The sequence below is a fragment of the Apostichopus japonicus genome, chromosome 2, assembly GCF_037975245.1.
Source record: "Apostichopus japonicus isolate 1M-3 chromosome 2, ASM3797524v1, whole genome shotgun sequence".
In the NCBI taxonomy this organism is placed as follows: Eukaryota; Metazoa; Echinodermata; class Holothuroidea; order Aspidochirotida; family Stichopodidae; genus Apostichopus; species Apostichopus japonicus.
The window spans coordinates 22,833,986-22,856,896 of record NC_092562.1 but is presented as its reverse complement, the minus strand read 5'-3'; the positions used below and the strand labels follow the sequence as shown (position 1 = coordinate 22,856,896).

At 38.0% G+C, this 22,911-nt stretch overlaps 2 protein-coding genes across 4 annotated transcripts; one reads left to right on the top strand and one right to left on the bottom strand.

Annotated features, from left to right (window-relative positions):
- Nucleotides 1–2,224: 2,224 nt before the first annotated feature.
- On the top strand, nt 2,225–13,343 carry LOC139982699 (translation initiation factor eIF2B subunit beta-like). Of its 2 annotated transcripts, none has more exons than XM_071995753.1 (12): nt 2,225–2,372; nt 2,684–2,775; nt 3,431–3,637; nt 3,978–4,029; nt 4,865–4,924; nt 5,648–5,794; nt 6,166–6,225; nt 6,863–6,999; nt 7,665–7,725; nt 8,511–8,570; nt 9,196–9,332; nt 9,929–13,343. In XM_071995753.1, exons 2-12 carry the CDS (start codon nt 2,705–2,707, stop codon nt 9,999–10,001), a joined length of 1,065 nt encoding a protein of 354 aa, XP_071851854.1. In that variant the 5' UTR covers nt 2,225–2,372; nt 2,684–2,704; the 3' UTR covers nt 10,002–13,343. The 2 variants fall into 2 exon arrangements, with proteins under 2 accessions (XP_071851854.1, XP_071851865.1); XM_071995764.1 differs by having other exon boundaries at nt 2,269–2,394; nt 2,685–2,775.
- Nucleotides 13,340–22,896, bottom strand: LOC139982686 (uncharacterized). Of its 2 annotated transcripts, none has more exons than XM_071995743.1 (6): nt 22,525–22,896; nt 21,345–21,738; nt 20,596–20,667; nt 19,768–19,851; nt 18,956–19,205; nt 13,340–18,259 (listed from the first exon to the last, which is right to left on the bottom strand). In XM_071995743.1, exons 1-6 carry the CDS (start codon nt 22,709–22,711, stop codon nt 17,987–17,989), a joined length of 1,260 nt encoding a protein of 419 aa, XP_071851844.1. In that variant the 5' UTR covers nt 22,712–22,896; the 3' UTR covers nt 13,340–17,986. The 2 variants fall into 2 exon arrangements, with proteins under 2 accessions (XP_071851844.1, XP_071851836.1); XM_071995735.1 differs by having other exon boundaries at nt 20,596–20,670; nt 22,525–22,895.
- Between the last annotated feature and the right edge of the window lie 15 nt (nt 22,897–22,911).

Genomic DNA, 22,911 nt, shown 5'->3' with positions numbered 1-22,911 from the left:
ATCATCACATTGATTGGGTTTGAAAATCTTCTCTAAGGACTACTATCATTAGGGTTAGGGATGCACCAGATCCAAATTTTTGGATCCGGCCGGAACCAGATTTTGCTGGATAGTACATGAAATCTGGCCGGATAAAATCCGGCCGGAACCAGATTTTTTCATTACACAAAAGAAAATCATTAATAAGAAGTAGAAGTATGAAACAAGGAGCAAATCTTAGGTGAGGTATACGCATATTATAAAGAAGGTGAAATTAAGACCCCATTTATGAGATAAAAATATGACTTGAAGTGGTGTAATCTACATTCTTTCATAAAATAACTACAATATAATTGTTGACAAGCTTGATACAGTAAATAAATTTGTTTGCTGGAAAAATACTGCATACTACCTATGAAGTTTGTTTTAAAACGGGAAGCTACATTTCACAAGTCTCATACTTCATACTGAATAAAAAGATTATTTAATTGTTGTAATAACACTACTATCTGGATTTAGAATTGTCTTTTATTATTCATTATTTGGTAACAAATTTTTAGCACAATATTAAACTAATGAAGGATGCAAGAAATGATTTCACTGCAAACTGTATTTGTTGATATAGCTTCATATTATTACAGTAGTTGTATTATTTTGGTTGATCTTTAGAAACAGTTGGGTCAGACCATTGAGAAAATTAAATTAAACATGTTAAACCTAATTTTTCCTTACTTTGAATATTTTTATTCATTTTGGGAAATAGTTTACATTGATATAAGTTAATACCAACACCTTTTTAAGGAATAATTCAGGCCAGATTTTGAAAAAGATCCGGCCGGATTTTGAAATATATCCGGCTGGAACCGGATAATTGCTCACTATCCGGCCGGACCGGATATCCGGTGCATCCCTAACTATCATGACATGATAGTTTTTGATAGCTATTTCCATAAGCCAAGTTAGTTCTTCAGTCTGGTATGACCCTCTGACTTAAATGGATGACCATTCTTTTGTTCTATGATTTTGGAGAAAGGGATTCTATGACCACTTCTACATGTATCTCTGCAATATTAAGTTTCAATTTCAAATTTATTTTGCATATGTTTGTACAAGATTAATACATAACTAACATTACAGTAGGAAGGTTAACATATAAAGGACACTAGAAAAACAGCAAGGGTGTTATCTCAGCTAGTGACCAATAGAGGTGTAACAAGTATCATCTCATCTTAGAAATACAGTATACACCCAATAGGAAATGCTTGTTTTCCTTTGAAATTCTATTGGTCACCGACATATTTCATCATATGGAAGTCCTGATCTATATTATTTCTCACTTTCATTTTATTTGTGTTTATATTTTGTGCCTGATCCCTATTCTATTTTGACTGCGTAAATAGTCAAGAGGCTGTCTAAATAAATGTTGATGCAGTATCAGTTTCATGTTCATATAGGCTATACTGTAGCCTAGGTCAGGCTTGCCCGTAATAACAACCATTTTCACCACCAACTTCTGTTGGCTTCCAAACCCTTGTCATGTACTAAATTAAATTCACCCCAAAGTTATAAACGTAGGTCTAGACTACCTGTCTTGGTACCTATGGACTATAACAGTTAACACATGGGGTAACTAAACAACAAACTATTGTAAATGTGATCGTTTCGCAGAACTAGGCTCTCGAGCTAGCTCATACGTCAACAGGTACAGTACGTGCAAATTCCTATACTGAACATTAACAAAATCCTCGGGTAACTTAAAGCAAGTCTTTTCCACAATCTTAAACTGAACCAGTAAAGACTAATAATGCATGATCTATAAATTACTATACGTGAGAGCTCACTCTTTCTCAATTGTAACAGGAGGCAGCTAAAAGAGTGTAGAACATCACTTCCAAGCGAAAGCGGTGTCAGCGCAATGTTATGGTCCTCCTCTAGTCCCCTAAGTTACATGTGAGATCAGGCCCATTTCCTTCTCTACGTTAGAAATCCGTGTGTTCGACACGAATAGTCGCCTTTACTCACTCGATCAATTGTCAATATCAATTGTCTGTTTTAATCCTACATGAACGAATATTTCAGGAATTCAATATTTTGCATGTATTGAATTGCTAATAAACTAATTTAGCTGGCTTACATGAACTAACTTTGGTATTCTTTGACAAAACCAAAACACGACAGATCTGAGCGAAGTGGTAAAAATTATTACCAACGGCGTTCCCTAATAAATACTTTGCCATATGTTGAGAGAGTCGGGAAAGAGCGTATAGTCAGCTAGTTCTGACTTAGCTAGTAGTAGTAGTAACAATTTTACTAAAATATAACAGGAAAGCATAGTTGTTCTCTCTCCACAACATAGAGAAGGCCAAGAATCTGCGAACCCCTGTAGCTTGAATGTAGGTTTATTTCTACATTTGATAAGCATATCATGACTTAACTTGTAAGAATGTTGTGTTCTGTACGTTTTAGGCCTGCTTATGTTAATGCTCAATAGGCCTAATAATTAATAACTGTTAACAGTTAGTCCTAGACCTCGGCCTAACCTAACGTGAGACCTACCCTAGAGGCTAGATGTTGAAATGCTAATGCCATGGCATTACAACTAACGTTACATGTTTCTGTGAAGTTGAAAATCAGCACCAGATGTAACTATTACTTAATTAGGATACCACAAGTAGCAATTGTGCTTTTGTTGTTGTTGTTACAGAGCACTCAAACTAACTGAGCAATGCCGTTAACTGCTCTTCCATCGGACCTGGCTGAAAGGTTGGACCAGTTCATTAGAAGCCTAAAGAAAGGGTAAGCACAAATAGAATTTGTGGTATTTTTCTTCTTTCCATCGTCTTTTCAGTTAATTAGTATTAATTCATATCCTTAATTGTGTTTATGAGTGTAAATAGTTAATGTGATTTGATACAGCAGATGGTCATTGCATAATAGAAGTAATTAAAAATTGCTAAAGTTGCATCATCACATTTGTATTTGACAATAACACCCAGGGTTTGCAAAAGTATGGGTGATAACTGATCTTTGCTTAATTTGTCATTTAACTGTACATGGCAATGCCACGATAAAGGTCTAACTCATCAACGATATCGAAGGGAATTAAAACTTGATATTTTCACCTAGAAGATGTTGCAATTTATAGCACTAGCAGTCATTATAATTTGCAGCATCCATTGGAATCTAAATGGCTCTAGAGAATTGACTGATTATCCAAACCATTGCAAATTGCATGTTAAAATGTAATGTCATTTGATTTTAGTCCATGAGATCTCTATGACTTACATCACACTTGCAATGTGATACATGTAAGACTTGCAACTGCAGTAGTATGCTCAGAAATTAATTGTCAAATGAAACCAATTTAAGACAAAAATTTCTTTTGTATGACCTTTTACTTAAGCTATTTCTAGTGAAGCATGCTACACATGTTTTCTTCAATTCCCATCAGCGAATTGAAAGGCTCCTACGATGTGGCTCATCAAACTCTACTCTTCCTGAGACGTTTAATATCTCAGAGCAGATGGTCCACGGCAAAGGATCTCAGAGAAAGAATCAGACTAGAAGGGAAGAAGCTAATAAGCACCCAGCCATCAGAGTCTGCGATAGGCAACATGGTACGGAGAGTCCTCAAGATAATTTGGGAGGAGTATGTCTCGTAAGTACTTTGTAGCTGATACCTAGCTGTATCGGTGTTCGGAGATCACTACTACAGTATGCATAAATTAACAAGCCTGTCTGTCTGTGTTTGAGACTTAGTTTCTCAGTTTGATTTGCCAGTTTGACACTTGTTGAAAATCCTGCTGGGATGCCAACTTCAGGCCTCCAAGTTTTATACTTCCAACTACAGGGCCTTCTAAAAACTTAGATTTGGGAGTAGTCTGCTTACAGCTTTTCCATTGTTTTGTTCACTTTTGGAGCTACATAGCAGATTCTCAATAGCAAAATGTTTACTTTTGGGACTGCCAACCAAGATTTCTTCTTCTTTTATATTTCAGCATCATAAGTGGGCAAGGTGTTGATTCTGGTGACACACAGGAATCACTTCAGGTGAGTATCTTTAGTAGGGAAATTGCATAGAAACTTGTATATGGGTATTGCAATGACAGTAAGAATCACATTGATGCAAAACCACATTATCCTGCTGTCTGTACAGTGTGTATGTTTTAATGGTCAACATTGCCAAGTGTAATTTGGGTATTTTTTTAAATATTTTTTTATGATTATTGTCATCTTTAATGAGGGTAGTCCTGCTCAGTGAAGAAGCACTGCTTTCCAGAGGAGCCCTTAATAGGGTTCAATAGTTGCAATTGAAATCTTGGACATCATATCACATGTGAGCTGATTTTGTCTTTCTTCAGGGAATATAATCTGCAGTTTTCTGAACCGAGATGTCATGTTCCTCTTGAAAGGTCATCACTAATGTCCCACAAATATGCTAGACAGTCACATAATGGTCAGCCAGGTTCTAAATTGCTAAGCACTTATCTGCCAGCTGCAGAGCATTTGTTCCCCTTTTTTGATGTTTAAGTTTCTAATTGAACCCTCCTCAATTCATGTGGATCATTTGGAGAGCCCAGAGCCTTCTGCAAGTACCCTCAAAATCTTTCAGTTTTCTCTTTCAGTTTTTCTTCAAATTTAAGCATGCTTAATTTAATATGGGTCAATACCGATGACCTTTAAGCATCAACTTGTGTATTACAATATTTGTATTCTCTCTGGTATTAATAAATATGACCTTGATATATCCTTCACAATGTATGATGAATGCAAATACACTACCCATTCCACCCCTGCCACCTTTCTCCATTAAGGTCAAAATTAATGTCAAGGTTCTCACAAAGATATGGGCTGGACTTGACCTGTTTTATCTTTCCACTTTTAGAAAATGCTTCGCGCTGATGTCCACGTGGATGACTTTAGTAAACCATGTCCCAACTTAAAGGTGATGTATTTTAGTTATAGATTAAGATTGCCTATATTGCATCTTTTCAGTTTACATAAGTGCAAGTGTGGAAACACTGATATTTCAATCTCCAATCATTCAGGCTTGCATTTTAGAGGTTGCTATTGATGGTTTGAAGTTATTGTCTTTAGCTGTTTATACTCTCTGCCGTGTATATTATGGTGTCTGAGTCTAGGAATATGCCTTTCTGTGGCATTTTGTATCCAGTCCACCGGCTGCAACACATATGAGGATGCACCAACTGAACTCCCATCACACAAACATGATATTATAATCATCACACAATATTATATTATTTGGGATTGAAAAAGTTCAGACAGTTGTACATGCAAATTGTCCATCTGTTATGATGAAATATCCAATCACAAGTAGGCACTACATTTTACAAACTCCAAGCCTCATGTATTTTCTTTCAGTTATTTCAGTGAATTCAATATCTCAGTGGATTTATGGTTGGATGAAGACGTTGGCCTATAAGATTTACGGACTGCAGTTATAAGGATTCGCAAACCTCACTCACAGGCCACAAATAATTTGCACACAGGCTGCACATATGTCCATCTGTGATTAAAAGCATCCTTTCAAGAATGTCTGAGAGCCGGAATTGCTCTCTACTTTATGTAGAGCAGAGAAATGTTCTTGTGTTCTTTTGCTCTTAGCTTTTCAATTTGTGATTGACTTCATTAATTTTCTTTTCTACAGGGCAGAGTTATTGAGAGTATAAACGAACTGCTATCAGAATTAGAGGGCAGCGCAGATAGTATAGCAACCCAAGCATTAGAACACATACATTCAAGTGAAGTCATTATGACCATGGGCAAGTCAAGAACTGTTGAAGCCTTCTTATTGGTAAGTAAAACCAGAGCTGAACCTTAAGGAAGCTTGCCGGTTGTGCCTTGGACCACGCAAGCCTTTCTCTCTTCAGGCTCCCAGAATGGCAAACTTCATCTTCCATGACTATATTCACTGTGGCGTATAAATTGATGGATAAGTTATTCCCTGACAGGTCGGTGGTAGAGATACATGTGTTGAATCAGGCGTGCTATAGTTTATCAATGAGATGTACGATTTAGAACTACTTCTGATCCATTCTAAATTTTGTGGTTTTGAATTACTTAATACGTTTATAGTGATTCTTCTGTAGTTACCTATTTTCAGTTACGTGCAAAATGTGACATACTTTTCTTTTCTTTCCTTTTCTTCCCCTTTTTTTCGTTAAGAATGCTGGGAAATCTAGAAAGTTCCAGGTGATTGTAGTCGAATCAGCCCCATCATATCAGGTTTGTTCACATTTTCTTCCCTGCCAAATGAGCACTTGTTATGAGTTTATAACAGGTTGGGGTGATGGAGAGGGTCGGTTGGGGATTGGGGGGGGGGGGGAGGTTGAGGTTGGATGAGAAGTAGGATGAAACGGTTAGATGATGGATCAAGGATCAAGGATTGGCAAACCTAGGTACAAGTCCCATTGCAAATATTTAATTGAAATCAAAATCAGTTCTAAATTTGTTGATAGTTTCTCCTCAGTCTAATGCTTGCCATCATTCAATATGTCAAAGTTGTAAATTTAAGCAACATTTCTCTTGGTATCTCTTTCTCTGAGACCTACCATGCTGAACCCAAAGAAACTTGGCATGATTATTCTCGCACAGTGCCTGTGCAAGTTTCTTCTAGAACCAACTTTTGACTATAAAATATAGCCAAGGAATAGTCCAGTTGGGTTAGTTCCAACTCAGAGCCAATTTGATTAGTTTGTTCCATCCTGATTCATGAAGTGTCCTTTCCCTGTCAAGTTTGCTGTAACAGTGATTGTGGTAGAATTTCTTTCTTTGCTCCTCACAATTATTTCCTGGTAGATTCCATCAAATGTGGTCTATTTAGGATTTTTTAAGTTGATTTTTATCTTCTCCTTTTTATTAGGGTCAAGAGTTAGCTGTCAACTTAGCAAAGAAAGGAAACATAGAAACAACTGTGATTACAGATTCAGCAATATTTGCCATCATGGCTAGAGTAAACAAGGTCATTATAGGCACCCATACAGTCATGGCAAATGGAGGGTAAGTTGAAGGGTATATCATTGTAACTTTTGTTGTATTGTATAGTGTTGAAGTTTATTGTATTATATATTGTGTTGCATCATATCATATTGTGTTTTATTATAGTGTATTGCATTGTATTGCATCATATTGTATTGTATTCCATTGTATTTGTATTATAATGCATTGCATCATATCATATTGCATTGTGTTGTATAGTATTTTATTGTATGGTGTAGTATTGTATTACATTGTATTGTATTGTATAGTATTGTATTACATTGTATTGTATGATAATCCATAGCATGTATTGCATCATATCATATTGTATTGTATTGTGTGTATAGTATTTTATTATAATGTATTGCATTGTATTGAATCATATTGTATAGTATTGTATTCCATTGTATTTTATTGTATGGTGTAGTATTGTATTACATTGTATTGTAATGTATAGTATTGTATTACATTGTATTGTATAATAATGCGTTGCATGTATTGCATCATATCATATTGTATTGCATTGCATTGTATATTATTTTATTGTATTGTATAGTATTGTATTACATTGTATTGTTTTATAATGTGTTGCATTTCATTGTATTGTCTCATCAAGGCTTTCCACTTTGAGATGCTGTACTTTAACATAGTATCAGCTTGGGATTTCTCTTTCATTTCTTTAACAGTTTAAAGGCTGTATGTGGAAGTCACGCGCTGGCTCTAGCTGCTAAGCATTACTCTGTACCGGTAAGTTATCTCTGCAATGCAATAAATGGCTCATAACTAAAGAGTTTTAAGATCCATATAATCTGAAAACATGATTACATATGTAATCATTTAATCTTAGAATCTTATCTTAATCATAATCTTATGTAAACTTATATTTATAAGTTTACATAAGATTATGTAATAGTGTGTAGATGGTTCATCATCAGCAAAGTCTTGAACAAATATCAAAGCATCATTTGGGTATCCTTCAGTTTTGTGAATCATGCAAATAAGTGAAGATAGCTTAGGTTTGTTTGTATCAGAAGATGTTTCAAGTTAAAGGTCAGATTTACTTTGTAATTCAAGTCCACATTGGTGGAATTATACTTAACCAATTGAAATGTTTTTCAGAACAAGTGTGATAAAACTGCATGAATATCTTAGGAGATTAAAATATATTATCTAGACTAAAATAGTCTAGAAGTATGTCACATTGAAGAAACTTGATTTCATTTATCAAATTCTGAGGTGTGTAGGGGTGGAGGGGAAAGGATGGGGTTCTATATGAATCCACAAAGTTTAATACAACCTTTTTTGAATACAAAGAATGAAATTTAACTGACCTACAAAATAAAGTCAAACTTGAGGTTTGTTGATGGTGGGTAGAAGTATTGAGAATTCACAAGATGTGTATCAGTCAAGATGCCGCATGTAGACTCCCGTCACTTTCTACAATCCCAGCTTATACCAAACTTAAGTGTAATTTGGTTTTGATGCTATCATTCTGTTAAAGCAATCTGCTATTTCTTGGCATTTCTTCTCAGCTGATTGTGTGCGCGCCGTTATTCAAGTTATCGCCTCAGTTTCTCTGTTCCGAGGATCAGGTGAGATGCACTTATTCATCTAGAACAGAATTAAGTTCTGTGAATCTATATTTTCCTGAAGCTACAGTCATGGCCTTGTCATCGAGGGGAGTGGAGGGGGGGTGGAGGGAGGGGAGGGGAGAAAAGTATGCACAGGGAGTCCAGTACTGTACCTCCAAAGATTGAATAGTTGGTATCCCCATTTTGTTAAATCTTGAGCTGTGATAATTCATAATCTTGCGTCGTTATAATATAATATATCTCATAATATTTTAATGTTCAGTTTTGTTACCTTTAGTCATATTTTGTTGAATAGAGCGACATCTACAACAAGGTTCATGCCTGTGATAATGTGACTGTATGTCGTCATAGAAATGACTGAGGGCACAGGGAAATTGATTGTGAAGTCAACCAGAATGCTTTCTCCACCCCACATTATCCTGTTGCTACTCTTTTCCCACTTTTCAATCACTACCAGTCTCTAGTAACAGATGCTCAGGAATTTTTGTCCTTATTTTTAGTATCTAGCTGTTCTGATTTCAACCAGTTTTCAAAGAGAAATAAAAGTAATGACCATATTTCATGAGGGAATGAACCAGATGCTGACTGAAGCACTTTATGTCTGTATATATTTTATTTTCTGCAGGAGGCATTCAACAAGTTTGAGTCCCCACAGAATGTCGTCGATTTCTATGAGAGCGACATCCATGCTAAGGTTCACATCCATAATCCTGTGTTTGATTACGTTCCGCCCGAACTTGTTACACTTTACATTTCAAACATGTGAGTGTGACAAAACATTTCTTTAAAGCTTGGGTATTCAAACTGGAGGTCGCAACCCTTTTAAGGGTCGCCAAAAAGTGGTTTGGAGGGTCGCCAAATCTTCGGAAGAAATAAAAGAAACTTTGCCGCTATTTGTTGAGAAAATGTAGAAGAAATCTTGAACATAAATAAGTTATAAAGTGTGCTAAATATTATGCCATTTTGTAACTATAAGCACTCTTAATCATATAAAACACTGTCTGAAATGTGATTGGGATACCTCCCCCATAGGCCACTTACCCAGACCAGAACATATACCTCTGGAGGGTTGTCAAGACGATCAAGGTGGAAATTGGGGTCAACAAGCAGAATTATTTGAATACCAGAGCTTTAAAGGACATTGAGGAGTTTCAGACAGAAATTTGCCCAAATGGTTTTTTTTTTATATATAAATACATCAAATACACATGTAAGCAAGAAGTGTTAAATCAATGCCACTTAATGTTTTTCTTTGTTTCCTTATCAGCTCACAGCTCACTTATGATCATAATATGTATTTTCTTTTGGATGGTTCTATATACAGTCTCTACCTAACATATTTCATTTGCCTTTTTCAGAGGTGGCAATGCCCCATCTTACGTGTATAGGTTGCTACGGGAACTCTACCATCCTGATGACTATGAAATATGATTTCACCTGATGACACAAAGACCAGGAGTGACAGCTGTCACAGGTTATCAGCACAGTTTAAAATGTGGGCGGTACGATGCAGAGATTCTGCTCCCTAGTGCATGAAAGACGGACATAACCAGTGAAAGACATTTCTGTACCATTTAACATCATTCCATGAGCCGTTCCTGATCCACTCGTTAAAAATTCCAAAGGCTGTGTAGGAAGTGGCGACGAAAATGGATGTTGATAATCGAAAAATGTTATATTGATGAGATTTTAGAGGGTCAAGTTGTTGAGGAATTCTTTTAAGAGATGAAACAAAAGATGTATCTTTGGAGAACATGAACATAATAACGGACATGTGAAAGTCATCGTCTTGCAAAATATATTCTGGTACTGTCCTTGATGGTTCATTGTTGCTAGAATCTAAAACAGTTTAGTCAATTAGTTTAAGAACTAAGAATTGTGGCAGCTTATTCATTTAAACCATGTGTCAAGCCATGTAAATACATCACAGCAACACCCAGCTTGTTATTGCAGAAGCAGATAGGGGACCCAGGGTACCAAGATGCATAGTGGAATAAGTTTTATAGCACAAAATAGTTAAGTCAATTAGTTTAAGAACTAGCAATTGTGGCAGCTTATTTGTTTAAACGATGTGTCAAGCCATGTAAATACATCACGGCGATACCCAGCTTGTTTGTATACATATTGAAAGAGCAGTGAGGGGACCCAGATGCATAGTGGAATAATTTTGTTAGCACGCTTTCGAAAGCAGATTGTTTACCGATATCTGGTTGTGCTCTGATATTCTTGCATAACAGTTGTTACTTTTAAACACCTATATAAACCAAGAGGCTTCTTTGCAGATATTATATAGGGCTGTTGTGTCATTTTCTGCAAGGATGTATTCTCAAATACTGACAAATTGTTTGGATGAGAAATTTAGAACTTGGGAGAACCTTAGATGAAATGAATCTAGGTTCTACCTAGTGTGGCCACTGACATGGCTTCAGAATGGAGAACACACTCAGGTGTCAAAACCAAGATTGGGTCTTGTGGATAATTATTTCACTTGGCCACTTTCCGTTCTCTACAGATTTTCCCTCTAGTAGACCTGTTTTCTCAATATCTCGATTATTTCCTCAAGTCTCTTCCATCATTCCATGTTCTCCCAGGCTCCCGAGCAGCAGTCTCCATGACAATGCAATGAATTGGCAGAACTGTCTGGTCTATATCATGGGATGTCTGGACACACTAATTCTACCACAACTCTGAAATGTCTTGTTTCACATCAAAAATGTTGTCTAAGTGATGCTTTTCTTTTAAGCCATTGTTAATTCCGAAAGAAATAAAAGTCATTTCAGAAGCTGGTGTCGAACATCTAAGTCTGAATTATGTTTTACATGAGGATATCTGTGTTCAGGTTAAATTAATGCTGTTGTGTTGGAAAACCAAACCTAACCTAACCATTATTTCACACCAGTTACTCTGATCCCTTCAATTTGTCTCCAGGGCTAATAATTGGGCTCTTAAAAATTGTTGAAATGTAATACACTGAAATCACTGTAAAAAATTGTCTTGGTAAAGGGAGTGAAGACTCGTGCACAAAGAAACATCTGATGCCGGTAATCTGACCCAGTTTCGAATGAGGTGTAACAGAAGTGTTAGTCACCACCATCAATCCCAGAAAATACACACACAGCTTGCTACTATCGGTAATTAGACACTATGCAGCTACGGTAAATACCAACAACACAGTGTACAAAGCAGCGATGGACATCTCTGATCTAGATAAAAGATTACACGTTTCATTACTGTCTGCATTTTGTAGGAACAAGAAAAACTTCACTTGCACGCAATGGAAAGTTAACTTTTTCAGAGGGCGGCACACGGTTTGGAGCGAGTCTTCGATGCCTTTAAGGGTAGTTAGCAAAGGGTGGCTTTGGGTGACATTTTTAATGTGTGCAGCGGCTAGACTGTGTTTTAGCTTTTCTATCATCTTGCCATTTCACTTCAAATGCTTCTCGACCTTTAGGCTAAGATCATGTGTAGCAGGGGCCTCGGAGCAGGTCCGGCGAAAGCCGGACCAATATCCACGGCGCAAAAAAAAGAAAAAAAGAAGTAGGACTAAGAAAAAAAAATGGCAAAAATAATCTGGGAGGTATATTTTTCAATAATTTTCAATAATGATGATGGCAAGTAGGCTAAATGTGACTACTCTGGCATGGCAGGGGTCTTGTTTTCAAGCTCGGGAAGTGCCATATCCTGCAATCTGGGAGGCATTTTTTCAAAATTTTCTCCTTTAAGCTACGTGCCAACCATGGTGGTGCGTAGCGTAGTTTGACCTACCAAACGTCCCCCCCCCCCCGATAATTATGATAGATGGCCACATTCTGATCTGCCGTACCAATCCCAAATAGCTTCCGACGCCCCTGTGTAGTAAGTAGTATCTGTTCCCTTCCTAAGGGAGTCTTGATGCAAATGTTGCTGATAATCAGTCAGTCTCTCGAAGCAAGGGGGGGGGGGGGGGCTCTGCCTTAGAGTGGATCAGTAGTTTGGTGTTTGTGAACAGGTTCTTTCTTGGGTGACTTTTCTTCAAAAGTATCTACTAACAGAGAAGACAAGTCCAAATTAAAGCATGCTCTTAGCTCCGATAGGAAATTTGCTGAATTAACATTCTGATCTAGCCCAAAAATACTTACACATCCCAAGGGTATGAAATACCCTGGATTCAACTTGAAGGGATCTATGTGGTTTTGATCATTTAATTAGTGAATCAATAAAACAGATTTCATACAATCCAATGAAGTTTCCTTTGTTCCTGCAATTTAAAAAGTGATGGTTTAGCTTGGACATTCCTGGTGCAATTTTAGTGGATTAATACAGACTGTGTTCGGGGACCTCAATCCGTTTAATGTCTTGAGTAGTATGGTTAATATCAGATAGGAGGTAAGTTCAATGCAAAATACAGCTGCTGCTGCCATATGACAGTACTGCGGTCCCAAATGTTATACTGTTGTATAGACCTCTACTGATCAAAATTGTCACAACCTATCCAGCTTGGAACCAACCCATTTACTGCCAATATTATCAGAAAAGCACAGGGGGGCAATGTCAAACAGCTTTCTGTCAGAGTGATCATATCAAACATAACTGGGTCCATAACCGAGATAAAAATGATTTAAGAGTCAAGTAATTCTTGGGTACAACCAGTGTCCTTATGATTACTATTCCTTTGTGTAAATAACTGGTCAGTAGTTGGAGATGATGTTGACTTGAACCAGAATGTTTTAAATTTTGCAAATAGTTTTCTGTTATTGACTTAAAAAAGGACAAAGAAATAAAGAAAGAACTTTACTGCACTGTTTCTGTTTTGTAATTTTCGTCAGACAAATTGATATACATAGACTTGAAGGCTATTATTATCTATGAAGGCTCAGTTATTTCTCATTTATCCAGAAATTTGTATTAAAAAGTGAGTTTTGTATATTACTAAACATGCAAACATCTAGGGAAACTTGTCAATCATGAATGCAAGTATTTTGAGTATTAGGCTTTTAATACCTTTCACCAAGAGAATCTTATCTTTTATTGCAAAATCACAAATACTTGCAGATCACAAAATAAACACCACCAGATGAATATTACCACCAAATGTTCAAGGTTCTTTGTATTTTGAGGTCACTCTTCAAATGACGAGAGAGTTTTAGTGAAAAGGCAACCTCACTACATGCAAACTGCTGGTATGTGTTCTTCTATGAACCTGGGCTACTACCAAGTAAACCACAAAATGTCATATGCAGTAAACCATAGCTTCATTTCCACCAGAATGTGTATATATTAGCATCTCCCCTGTACAACTATACATAGGAGCCTTCATCCTAACATGCAGAATAAGTCAGAATTAGTTATGTTACAGAAGTCGTTGCATTCTTGAAATCGAGCTCGAAAGTGTGACTTTCTCCACAGCAACAAAATGAAATTCAAAAGTATTGTCAGATACACAGGTTATATTAGTACCAATTAAAAGATTTATTTAACAGTCAACTATTACCGTGGTAATGCAAATCTTTTTTACATTGTCACACATTGTCTTTTGACATATTTGTTTTTACCTCGGGGCGAGGACATACTGGCATTGTTTTTATAAAAGTCAAGTGTAACCACTTGTTCAAACAACAGCTTCAATTGCGCTCAATCAAAATCTTCGCTATCTTTTCCTTGCTACTTGTACAGTTAACACAGTTGACTCTAGCTAGTCTTACATTGAATGCCATGCAAGTGGTTTGGAAAAATCTGTATTCTTACTCAAAAGTACAAGGTTACAAGATGATAACCATCAATTAGCAGATGTTTGAATAACAAATGTCATCACCTTTCCAAGTTTGCTGATCACACTATGCCATTCAAATATTCAACTAACCAAGGGGCTGATGAACAAAGACCTTTACAAAAATTGCCAGCCCATTTGACAACAGCTTAGGCTCATACACAATGTTGCAGCAGCTGATACTCTCGATTTTTCTAGAATTTCTTCAAAGCCTTTAACTTGTGAATTGGAATTGTGTTGAAATTCCTAATCCTCGATAATCTTACTCTTGTTGTGACTGGCCTTGCATTCAGTATAAAATCTTTAGGATTTAATTTGTGCCCAAGTCTTTGAACAATACAATGCATTTACATTTAATCATTACTCAATTCTTCTTTTCCTTATTTGTTCAGATTGCCAAACTTTGATAAAATTTAACAGTGACGACTTTTTCGAGAGATCACACGGAATAGTTTATATTTTAATTTTTTTCAAGTATGGGAAAAAATGCTATGCAAAAATAGCCCGGTTGCTACACAAATGCAAAGGTGCATAGCAAATCTTTTGTACACAAAACAAAAGATACTTCAGGAATTTGTTTCACAAAATTCACAAACCTCAAGTTGTTTTCAACCAATTTTTTTTTCATAAAAAAAAAGTGTTCCCTGGATCAGCCATCACTAGAAATTTGAAAACAAGAGACTGGAAGTTTAAAACAACAAAAGCAAATTACAAACTCCATGTGTTGTACACACAATACAATGGTTCAATGAACTTATTGTCACTACCAGGATGACATACAAAAATACAAATGTTGGTAATAACAGAATATTTCTCATGTTTACAACGAACAGGTATGGTATGATTGATAAAGTATCGTATATAATGCAGAAAAAAACCCATTTTCAAACTGATGACACTCACAGTGATGTAACTGAATTGATGGATCCTTGGGTTCATATTTCTTGAATTGACAAACTTCAAGCTATCTGAGTGGATTTGGTGGTTTTGAAGGTGTGGTTTTTGTACCCATTTATGAACAGTCACTTAAATGTGATAGCTGATTTGTCAAAACCCATGATATTTCCTGGATCAGGTTCACTCAAAATGCCAAAGCAACCGAGGATGTTTGTCGAGGGCAGCATCAGGACTGTCTAAAGAGACGGTACCAGATATGATCTATGGTTACGAGCCAAAAAAGTCAGGCCCTTTGGCTCTTCTGAGGCACCTTGTACAAACTCTGCAAACCAAAACTCAACAAGAATTGGTGATTTTACTTCTCCCTTTGGAGAACCTTTCCGATAACCCTTCAAAGCCAAGTATCTTAGCAAAATTGACAGTACAATATTATTAGTCCATACCATTTTAATTATATCTGAAAGTCTATGACTGCTTGGCAGTTATAACTACATATGCATCAGAAACAGAAGATGAAAAAAAAAAATGTCATTCACCCAAACATTCTGCATGTAATGCAGAAAACGAATAAGCTCAAAAGGAATTGATCATGTGTAACGAGTACAAGCGAAGACAGACAACCAGAAGAAATTGATATATTATAACACTTCCTCTCCTTCGAATCATTAGTTGCTTTTCTCTTACAAATTTGGCAGCCTAATTGTTAGTCAGGGGGAGACTGGTACTTCTTTAAAATGAAAAGTCCACTCTCAACCCCAGTCTCCTAACATAGAGACCCACTGTATGATTATGACGATGTCACATCAAATGTATATTATGAGTGCTTTGCAAAAGGAGTACAAACTACATGTGCAAGGAGGCTGATTCCCTAGCAAGAGAGAGACTAGTTTCTCTAGTCAAAGGGAGACTGATTCCACTAGTCAAAGGGAGACTGATTCCACTAGTCAAAGGGAGACTGATTCCACTAGTCAAAGGAGACTGATTCCACTAGTCAAAGGGAGAGTGGCTCCCCTAGTCAGAAGGAGAGACTAGTTCCTCTAGTCTGAGAGAAACTAGTTCCCCAAATTAGTGGAAGACTGGTTCCTCTAGTCAGAAGGAGATGGGTTTCTCTAGTCAGACGGAGACTGGTTCACCTGGACAGTGGGGGACTTGTCTCTCTAGACACTTCAAATAATTTGCAATTTTCAAGAATTTAATGTCTGAAAACTTCACAAAGAAGTCAGGAGTTTGACCAAGAGCTTTCTTTCTACATGCTCTGTATTAAACAAGATATTTGACAGGACACACCAGAATCCTCTCAACATTGGGTTAAATTGTTCAATCAACCTTTATCATTTACTGAATATTTTGTATGATAAAAACCAATTGCCAGTTCTACTTTTATCTCTTTTAGAAGAGGGCTACTTCAATATGACAACCGAACAAACATGTCTCCCTCCCCCACTCCTCCCCTCCCGCTGTTCAGTTTTCTACCTACATTATAGAGTTAACTGATTTGCAGGTCAAAATCTGTGATTCTGAACAAGAAATCAACTTGAGAAACTTCGTACCAATCCACCCATGTTGCAGATATTCCTAGGATTCAAATGTCACATCCTTTCATATAATTCGATATCAATTATTCAATGGAGATGCAGGTGGAACTAGTGGCTGTTTCTAAACATTAGTTTGATCAGGAATCAATGGACATCAAAGCAATTGTCACCTCATACCAACAGCCTGTTTTCCTTCGGAAACAACCTTTTCAAATATTACAAAGTGAAAATAAATGCATAGAATCAGCAAGATTACTTGGGGGTGATTAATTTATAATCAGCTCCCACACAATAAAACAAGCCCATTTCTTTTAGCAGTACGTAACTGGGAACAGCCTAAATACACTGGTTGTCCCTCATGTGAATGGAGTATACACACTTAGAACATGGCAAACCTTTGGTTGTTTTTAAACTTTTTATGTAAACAGGTTTATTGACTCATTGAAACTAGTAGATGCTTCTGGAGGTCAAGTTACATTAGCCATCCAACTCTTTCGGATGCTGTCAATGGCCGACCCAGAATCTTTTTGTCAAGGCTCGTCGAAAGACCGACAGGAACTGTCATTACCAATATCAAGTGGAGGAACAGAGAATAATACAGAAAATAAAAGACGACCTTCCTCCATCTCACCTTACATACAGAACAGAGCAACGGCATCATAGCTATATCACCATAGCAACAGATTTGTCAGCACTAAATACACCCGAACTCAATACAAGATACACACAAAAATCAGAACTGGATTTCATGAAAACAAAATTGCCAAGCTACATGGTTGCAGTTTGAAAATGTACAAAACCTTTTCGTTATTTTTCATCAGTTTGATGAAACTTTTTCTCTCCATGCGCCCATGTTACCGACAGACCATCGAAAGCAAAAAAAAATCCGTCCTGGATGAAAAGAAAAAAACACAACTCTTCAGATGAACTTCCCATCTCCAAACACTTGCAGAGGAATGAAAAAAGCCATCAATTTCTCCTGACATCATGTCCTATACCTTTCTATAGAACAATCTGCCCAAGTCATGGATTTGCCACTTCATTTTTTTTATTCTCGGATTTGACTGATTGAAAAATCCATCATCCTTAAAAAATTGCAAATAGGTCGGTGTCCACGGGTATAAACTTGTGACAGTACTTTTTTATTTACTTCTAAAAAAATTCTTCTTTCGTGAAGCGCTGAATTCATGATGATGATGATGATGATAATGATGCTAAGACGTGCAACGGAAGTACTACTAATTCCCTAGAGACGGAAATTCTTTGTCATCGCCTAAAGACAGGTGGGCTTCATCTGCTCTGGAACGCCCGCCACCACCTCCTCGGCCCCCTCCTCCTCCTCCACCACCTCCTCCACCACCACTACCACGTCCTCTGCCTCTCCCACCTGGACCTCCACGGCCGCCTATGCCACGCCGGCCTCCTCTACCTCCGCGTGATGGCTGGTCGTAAAAGTTAAACTTGATGTCTAACTGGTCCTTGGATTTAGGTTTCTCACGAAGACCATGCTCCTGTTGTCAAAGAAATAAGCAGAGCAGTTAATATCATAACCAGTGCCTAAGATGCTATTCAAATGACGAGCAGCAACATCGTCTACCAAGCTAGGGGTTCTGCGCCTTGTTTTTCTGAAGTATTCAAATGTTGACGTTTTGTCTCATATAATATATTATGGTTCCTGTGTGCAAAACTGCTATACATCTTTGAACTTGTATAGCAATTTGACTATCTTGTGTAGCATTTTGCAATGCCATAAATTTATTCCCTGACCTCTGACCCGACATAAATATAAACATGAAACGGTTGTCAGACAATTTACACGAAATGCTTGCACTCATTTTCAGATCTATATTTTCTAAGGTCTAAGAGTGTGCATTAGCTCCTTAATTTGTGTTATAATGCTGAATCAAGAGGTTAAAATCTTGACACTTAAAATCATTTTCAGTTGTCAGATTGTCTAATACTCCCATCTCACAGACTAACATACAGCCCACAATGCTTTCACATAGTACGGAACTAGCAAATGTACGTCCTGTGGCAGCTGGGGTGATAGAAGTACATAGAGGGAGAATTGTGAACCAGGCAGGAGGGAGGTTCAAATGCGGTAAATAACGTTAGCATCCAAACCCCACCAAAATGCTTCCCTCATTTACTCCACATTTCATAGTGTCCTCCTCCTCCTCTCCTCCTGCTATTTGTAAAGTACTTACATCCTCTCTGTCTTCTTCATCCATCTGTGCAGCCGTCTTCTTCAGAACGTAGGTCTTCTTCCATTGGGCGTTGTCCTCTCCTTCGCCTGGTCGCCTCAAGTTGAAGTCCTGTTTGCGTCTGGAGGTGGCCTGGAGGGCCTTGTATTCGTCCAGGGTCATCTCTTGTACCTCTGGCTCCTTCTCACCTTCCTCTTCGACTTTCTCTTCCTCTTTCGTCGCAGTCTCCTCTCCTCCTTCCTCCTTCTTGTCCCTGCAGTCACAAAATCAAATCAAGGTTACAAATGACGTAACATTTTAAAATGAAAAATATCGTTCCCCCTCAGCTGGCCTCGAAGGGTACGATCTGTGAAGACAAAATATGACATTTCCATCTCTGTCCACGAACAAGTTTGATTTCACCGTCTTCTGTTCTGTGAGACTCTCTTCGACTGTTAAAATATGTTCGCCATGTTTTGTTGCCCGCCAGATATCAAGCAAAATACATAACAACCTCAATAATCACCAACTACTTAAGGAAAATTGTGACTAGCTGCGAGTGAATATCCATTCATCTCTGTGAATTGAGAAGTATTTTGTGTCCTCATAGGTGATCTTGGCTCTCCATACTAGAATGCTTACAATTACCCACTTTTCAGCAATACCTTTACATGACCCAACATTCATGAATTTCTGTACAGACATTCTACATAACTGTCAGAAGACCAACCCAAAGTGACCCTGACATGACACTTGACCTCAAATTCAATCCATCTACAGAGAGGCATCACCCAGTCGTCCGGTAAAGTAATCAGAGAGACAAAATTTGTACTCACGGAACAGCCTTCACCTCCTTGGCTTCTCCTGCATCCCACTCCTCTGTGGTAAATGTTTCAACTGCATTGGTGCTATCTGCTTCCCTACAGTGTGAAAAAGTTTCAGATAAATTTTACCATTCTGAGACGTACTATTCATGACATAACAAGTGCAGAAGAAACAACTTTCTTTCATTATGGTGTTTTAGATTAATAACATTTGAACCACAACTAATGACCACTGAACCTATTACAGTCAGTGCAGCCTATCCAAGCACCACATATCTGCTGGTCTTGTACACTCACTGGAAAACATTAGAGTTATGCAGGACGGGAATGTGGAACCCAAGTCAAGGCCAAGTATCTGGTGAACAGCTGGTCAAAGCCTACACCCAGAGCAAATGCAACGATTGGTGACCATGTAATCAAAACTATGCAGGTCAAAACCCAACTTGACCAGAGTTTTGCGGACCAGTCTATAACAGTGTATTCAGAGTTCTGCCTGCCAAAGGTTGAATGACTAGTTTAATGCTGCACTGGTCCGATTGATCAGAACGATGCTGCAGATACATGAAAATGACAGTATGAGTATAAGAAGATGTGTATGAGTACAAGACTTAGCATGAGTACAGTAAGTTAGGTTTCCATGACGACGAGCTCTACGGCCAACTATACTGGTACACCCATAGATACAGCTTCGCTACGAGGAGAGACTTATTAGAATGTATAACATCAATCAATGGAACACTTTGAGGTCTGACAAAAAGTGAAGACTCATTCGTGAAAGTGACACTCTATTATAACCTCTCACTTCAGCCTACAGCTGGTACTCTTCTCTCCATAACTTACTTTACATCATCCTTGAAGTTGCCCCAGTTGTGAGTTCCTCCACCCTCTCGCTTGTCTTGGGGCTTGAATGAGCTGCTGAAGAGAAAAACCAAAATGATGACGCTTGTCAAAAGTACTTGCTCATGTGGGCAGCAGCAGCATCAACTTCTCCGTCCGGCTCTGTTAACGTCTTCTAATGGGCAAGCTTTTAACTCTCTGTATAAGCAGACATGTCCATGCATCTGCAAACGCAGTAAAGTCTACAATGAGCGCTTTTACATGATTTTTCAAAAAAAAATTACCTTCTCTGTAGACAACGTACATAAGTAAGTAACATTGATAGCTACACAAACCTTCCAAATGTATCCCATTCCAAGGATAAGAAGACAAGGAGACCCACTGCAATGTTTTGTGTAACTCCAGTCAAACTGTCTAATTTTCAGGTGTTGAATGTAGACAAAACATTTCTCCCGAACAAACAATACATTTACTACCATCAGGGTTAGGTATTGACAAATTGAGATGTTTGCATTCAAATTGTTTGCACAGTTTCAAGTTGATGGAAAGTCATTTCGTAACAAAGTGGAATATTTTTGTGCAAAAAGTTTGCAGAGCAGTTTCGAAGGCTATGAACGTTATCTCTCATAAACTACTATGGTTCTGAATATAAAAATCTACTATGGATCTTTGCACTGTATAGCAATCTGCGCATTTTGCATAGCATTTAGCGATGAAATACTGAATAAAGTTTTCACTGAAAATGCCCTCACCTTTTGTCATTCCCACTGTGCCTGTCAAATTCTCGCTTCCCTCTGAAGTCTCGTCCTCCACCACGTCCCCGGCCACCACCACGTCCTCTACCGCCTCTTCCTCTCTGGGGTCTGTCTCCAGTGTCACCATCACGGGGTCTTTCACCGTACCGGTCACCGAATGTCCTCGGGGCTCGGTCTCCATCCCTGTCCCTCGGTGGCCTGCTGCTACGTGGCGGCCTGTCATTCCTGTCATTTTGGAGCTCAGATGGAGCTTGGTTTTCCTGATTTTCTACACTTTCAGTGTACTCTTGTCTTCTGTTACCATCTCTGGGTTTCCTTGGAGGCCGGTTGTCTGCATTATTTCCTCTGCCTCTTCCCCCTCTTCTGGAATCTGTTTTGGAATCCTTGACATCTGAATAAAGCAAGATGCAAACAAAACACTCATATAAGTAATGACCAATGAAGTGGTGGCTGTACATAATATATTTTGTCCCATAAGATATTATTATGTAAACTTGAACACGAAGGAGATGATAACTGACCTAGTATCACTTTTCAAGCATTTCATAAGACTAACTCTGCATTAGCTATAACCATCTGTCCTAGAAATGGTTTACTAAGGATGTGTGTTTCCTAGTACACTGCCTTTTTATGAGGGGGGGGGGGGGGGAGAGAGACATGGCAGGAGAGAATGTTACATCCTCCTACTGGTTTCTAGACTGGTCTAGGCTGTCTTACTTATTCAAAATTTCTACTATATATGCCTAGGCTAAACCTAGTACTAGGCTAGATAACTTTGGGTAAATTATTATTAATAGTAAGTTTCGTCGGGTACCCCAAATTGTATTGTAACGCAACTTTCACCACGGTAGGCCTAGCCTAACAAATGCAAGGTAGCCCTAGACGAGGGCCGTAGACAATTGCTTAACATGTTTGCTTGATTAACTATGGGAAGCGAGGGTGAGAAAAACTGTAGCTCTTTCATATTTAACAGCCTAGTAGCAACATGGTAACTTTGTATCACAACATTTAGGCCTAACATTAGACCTAACTTAGGCTTGGAATGTTGTTCTCGGCCCACGTGCGCGATGTTTGTTCAAACCATTGATTTATAAGAAATTATAGCCCAGTATCCAAAATGAGAGGAACAAAACCTGATCCAATAAATCCCTTCACATGCATGTGTGCCTAGACGAACCTTCCTTTCTGGATTTTGAGTCAGGCTCTTGTTTTTTGGGTTGCGAGTCCTGTTTCTTGGCCTTCACCTGGGTTGCAGGTTTCACCTTCTCCTTTTGGGTTTCATTTATAAAATCCTCTGGATCTCCAATATCGTCGCAACCAATAAGGAAACGATTAGAAACTACAATTCCGTATTGATGCTCCATCTTAATAGTTCCTTCGAAATATGAAGGATGACTGAAGATATTCGCTGCTATAATGTCGAGAACATGATTGTGTGATACATTACCAAAATGGCGTTATAATGATATACATACGAGGTACAATACAGCACAGCGATATGCTCACCCAGTGTGCACAATTAAGTTACGTTATATGCAGAACTGCGATGTTTACATATTGGCCA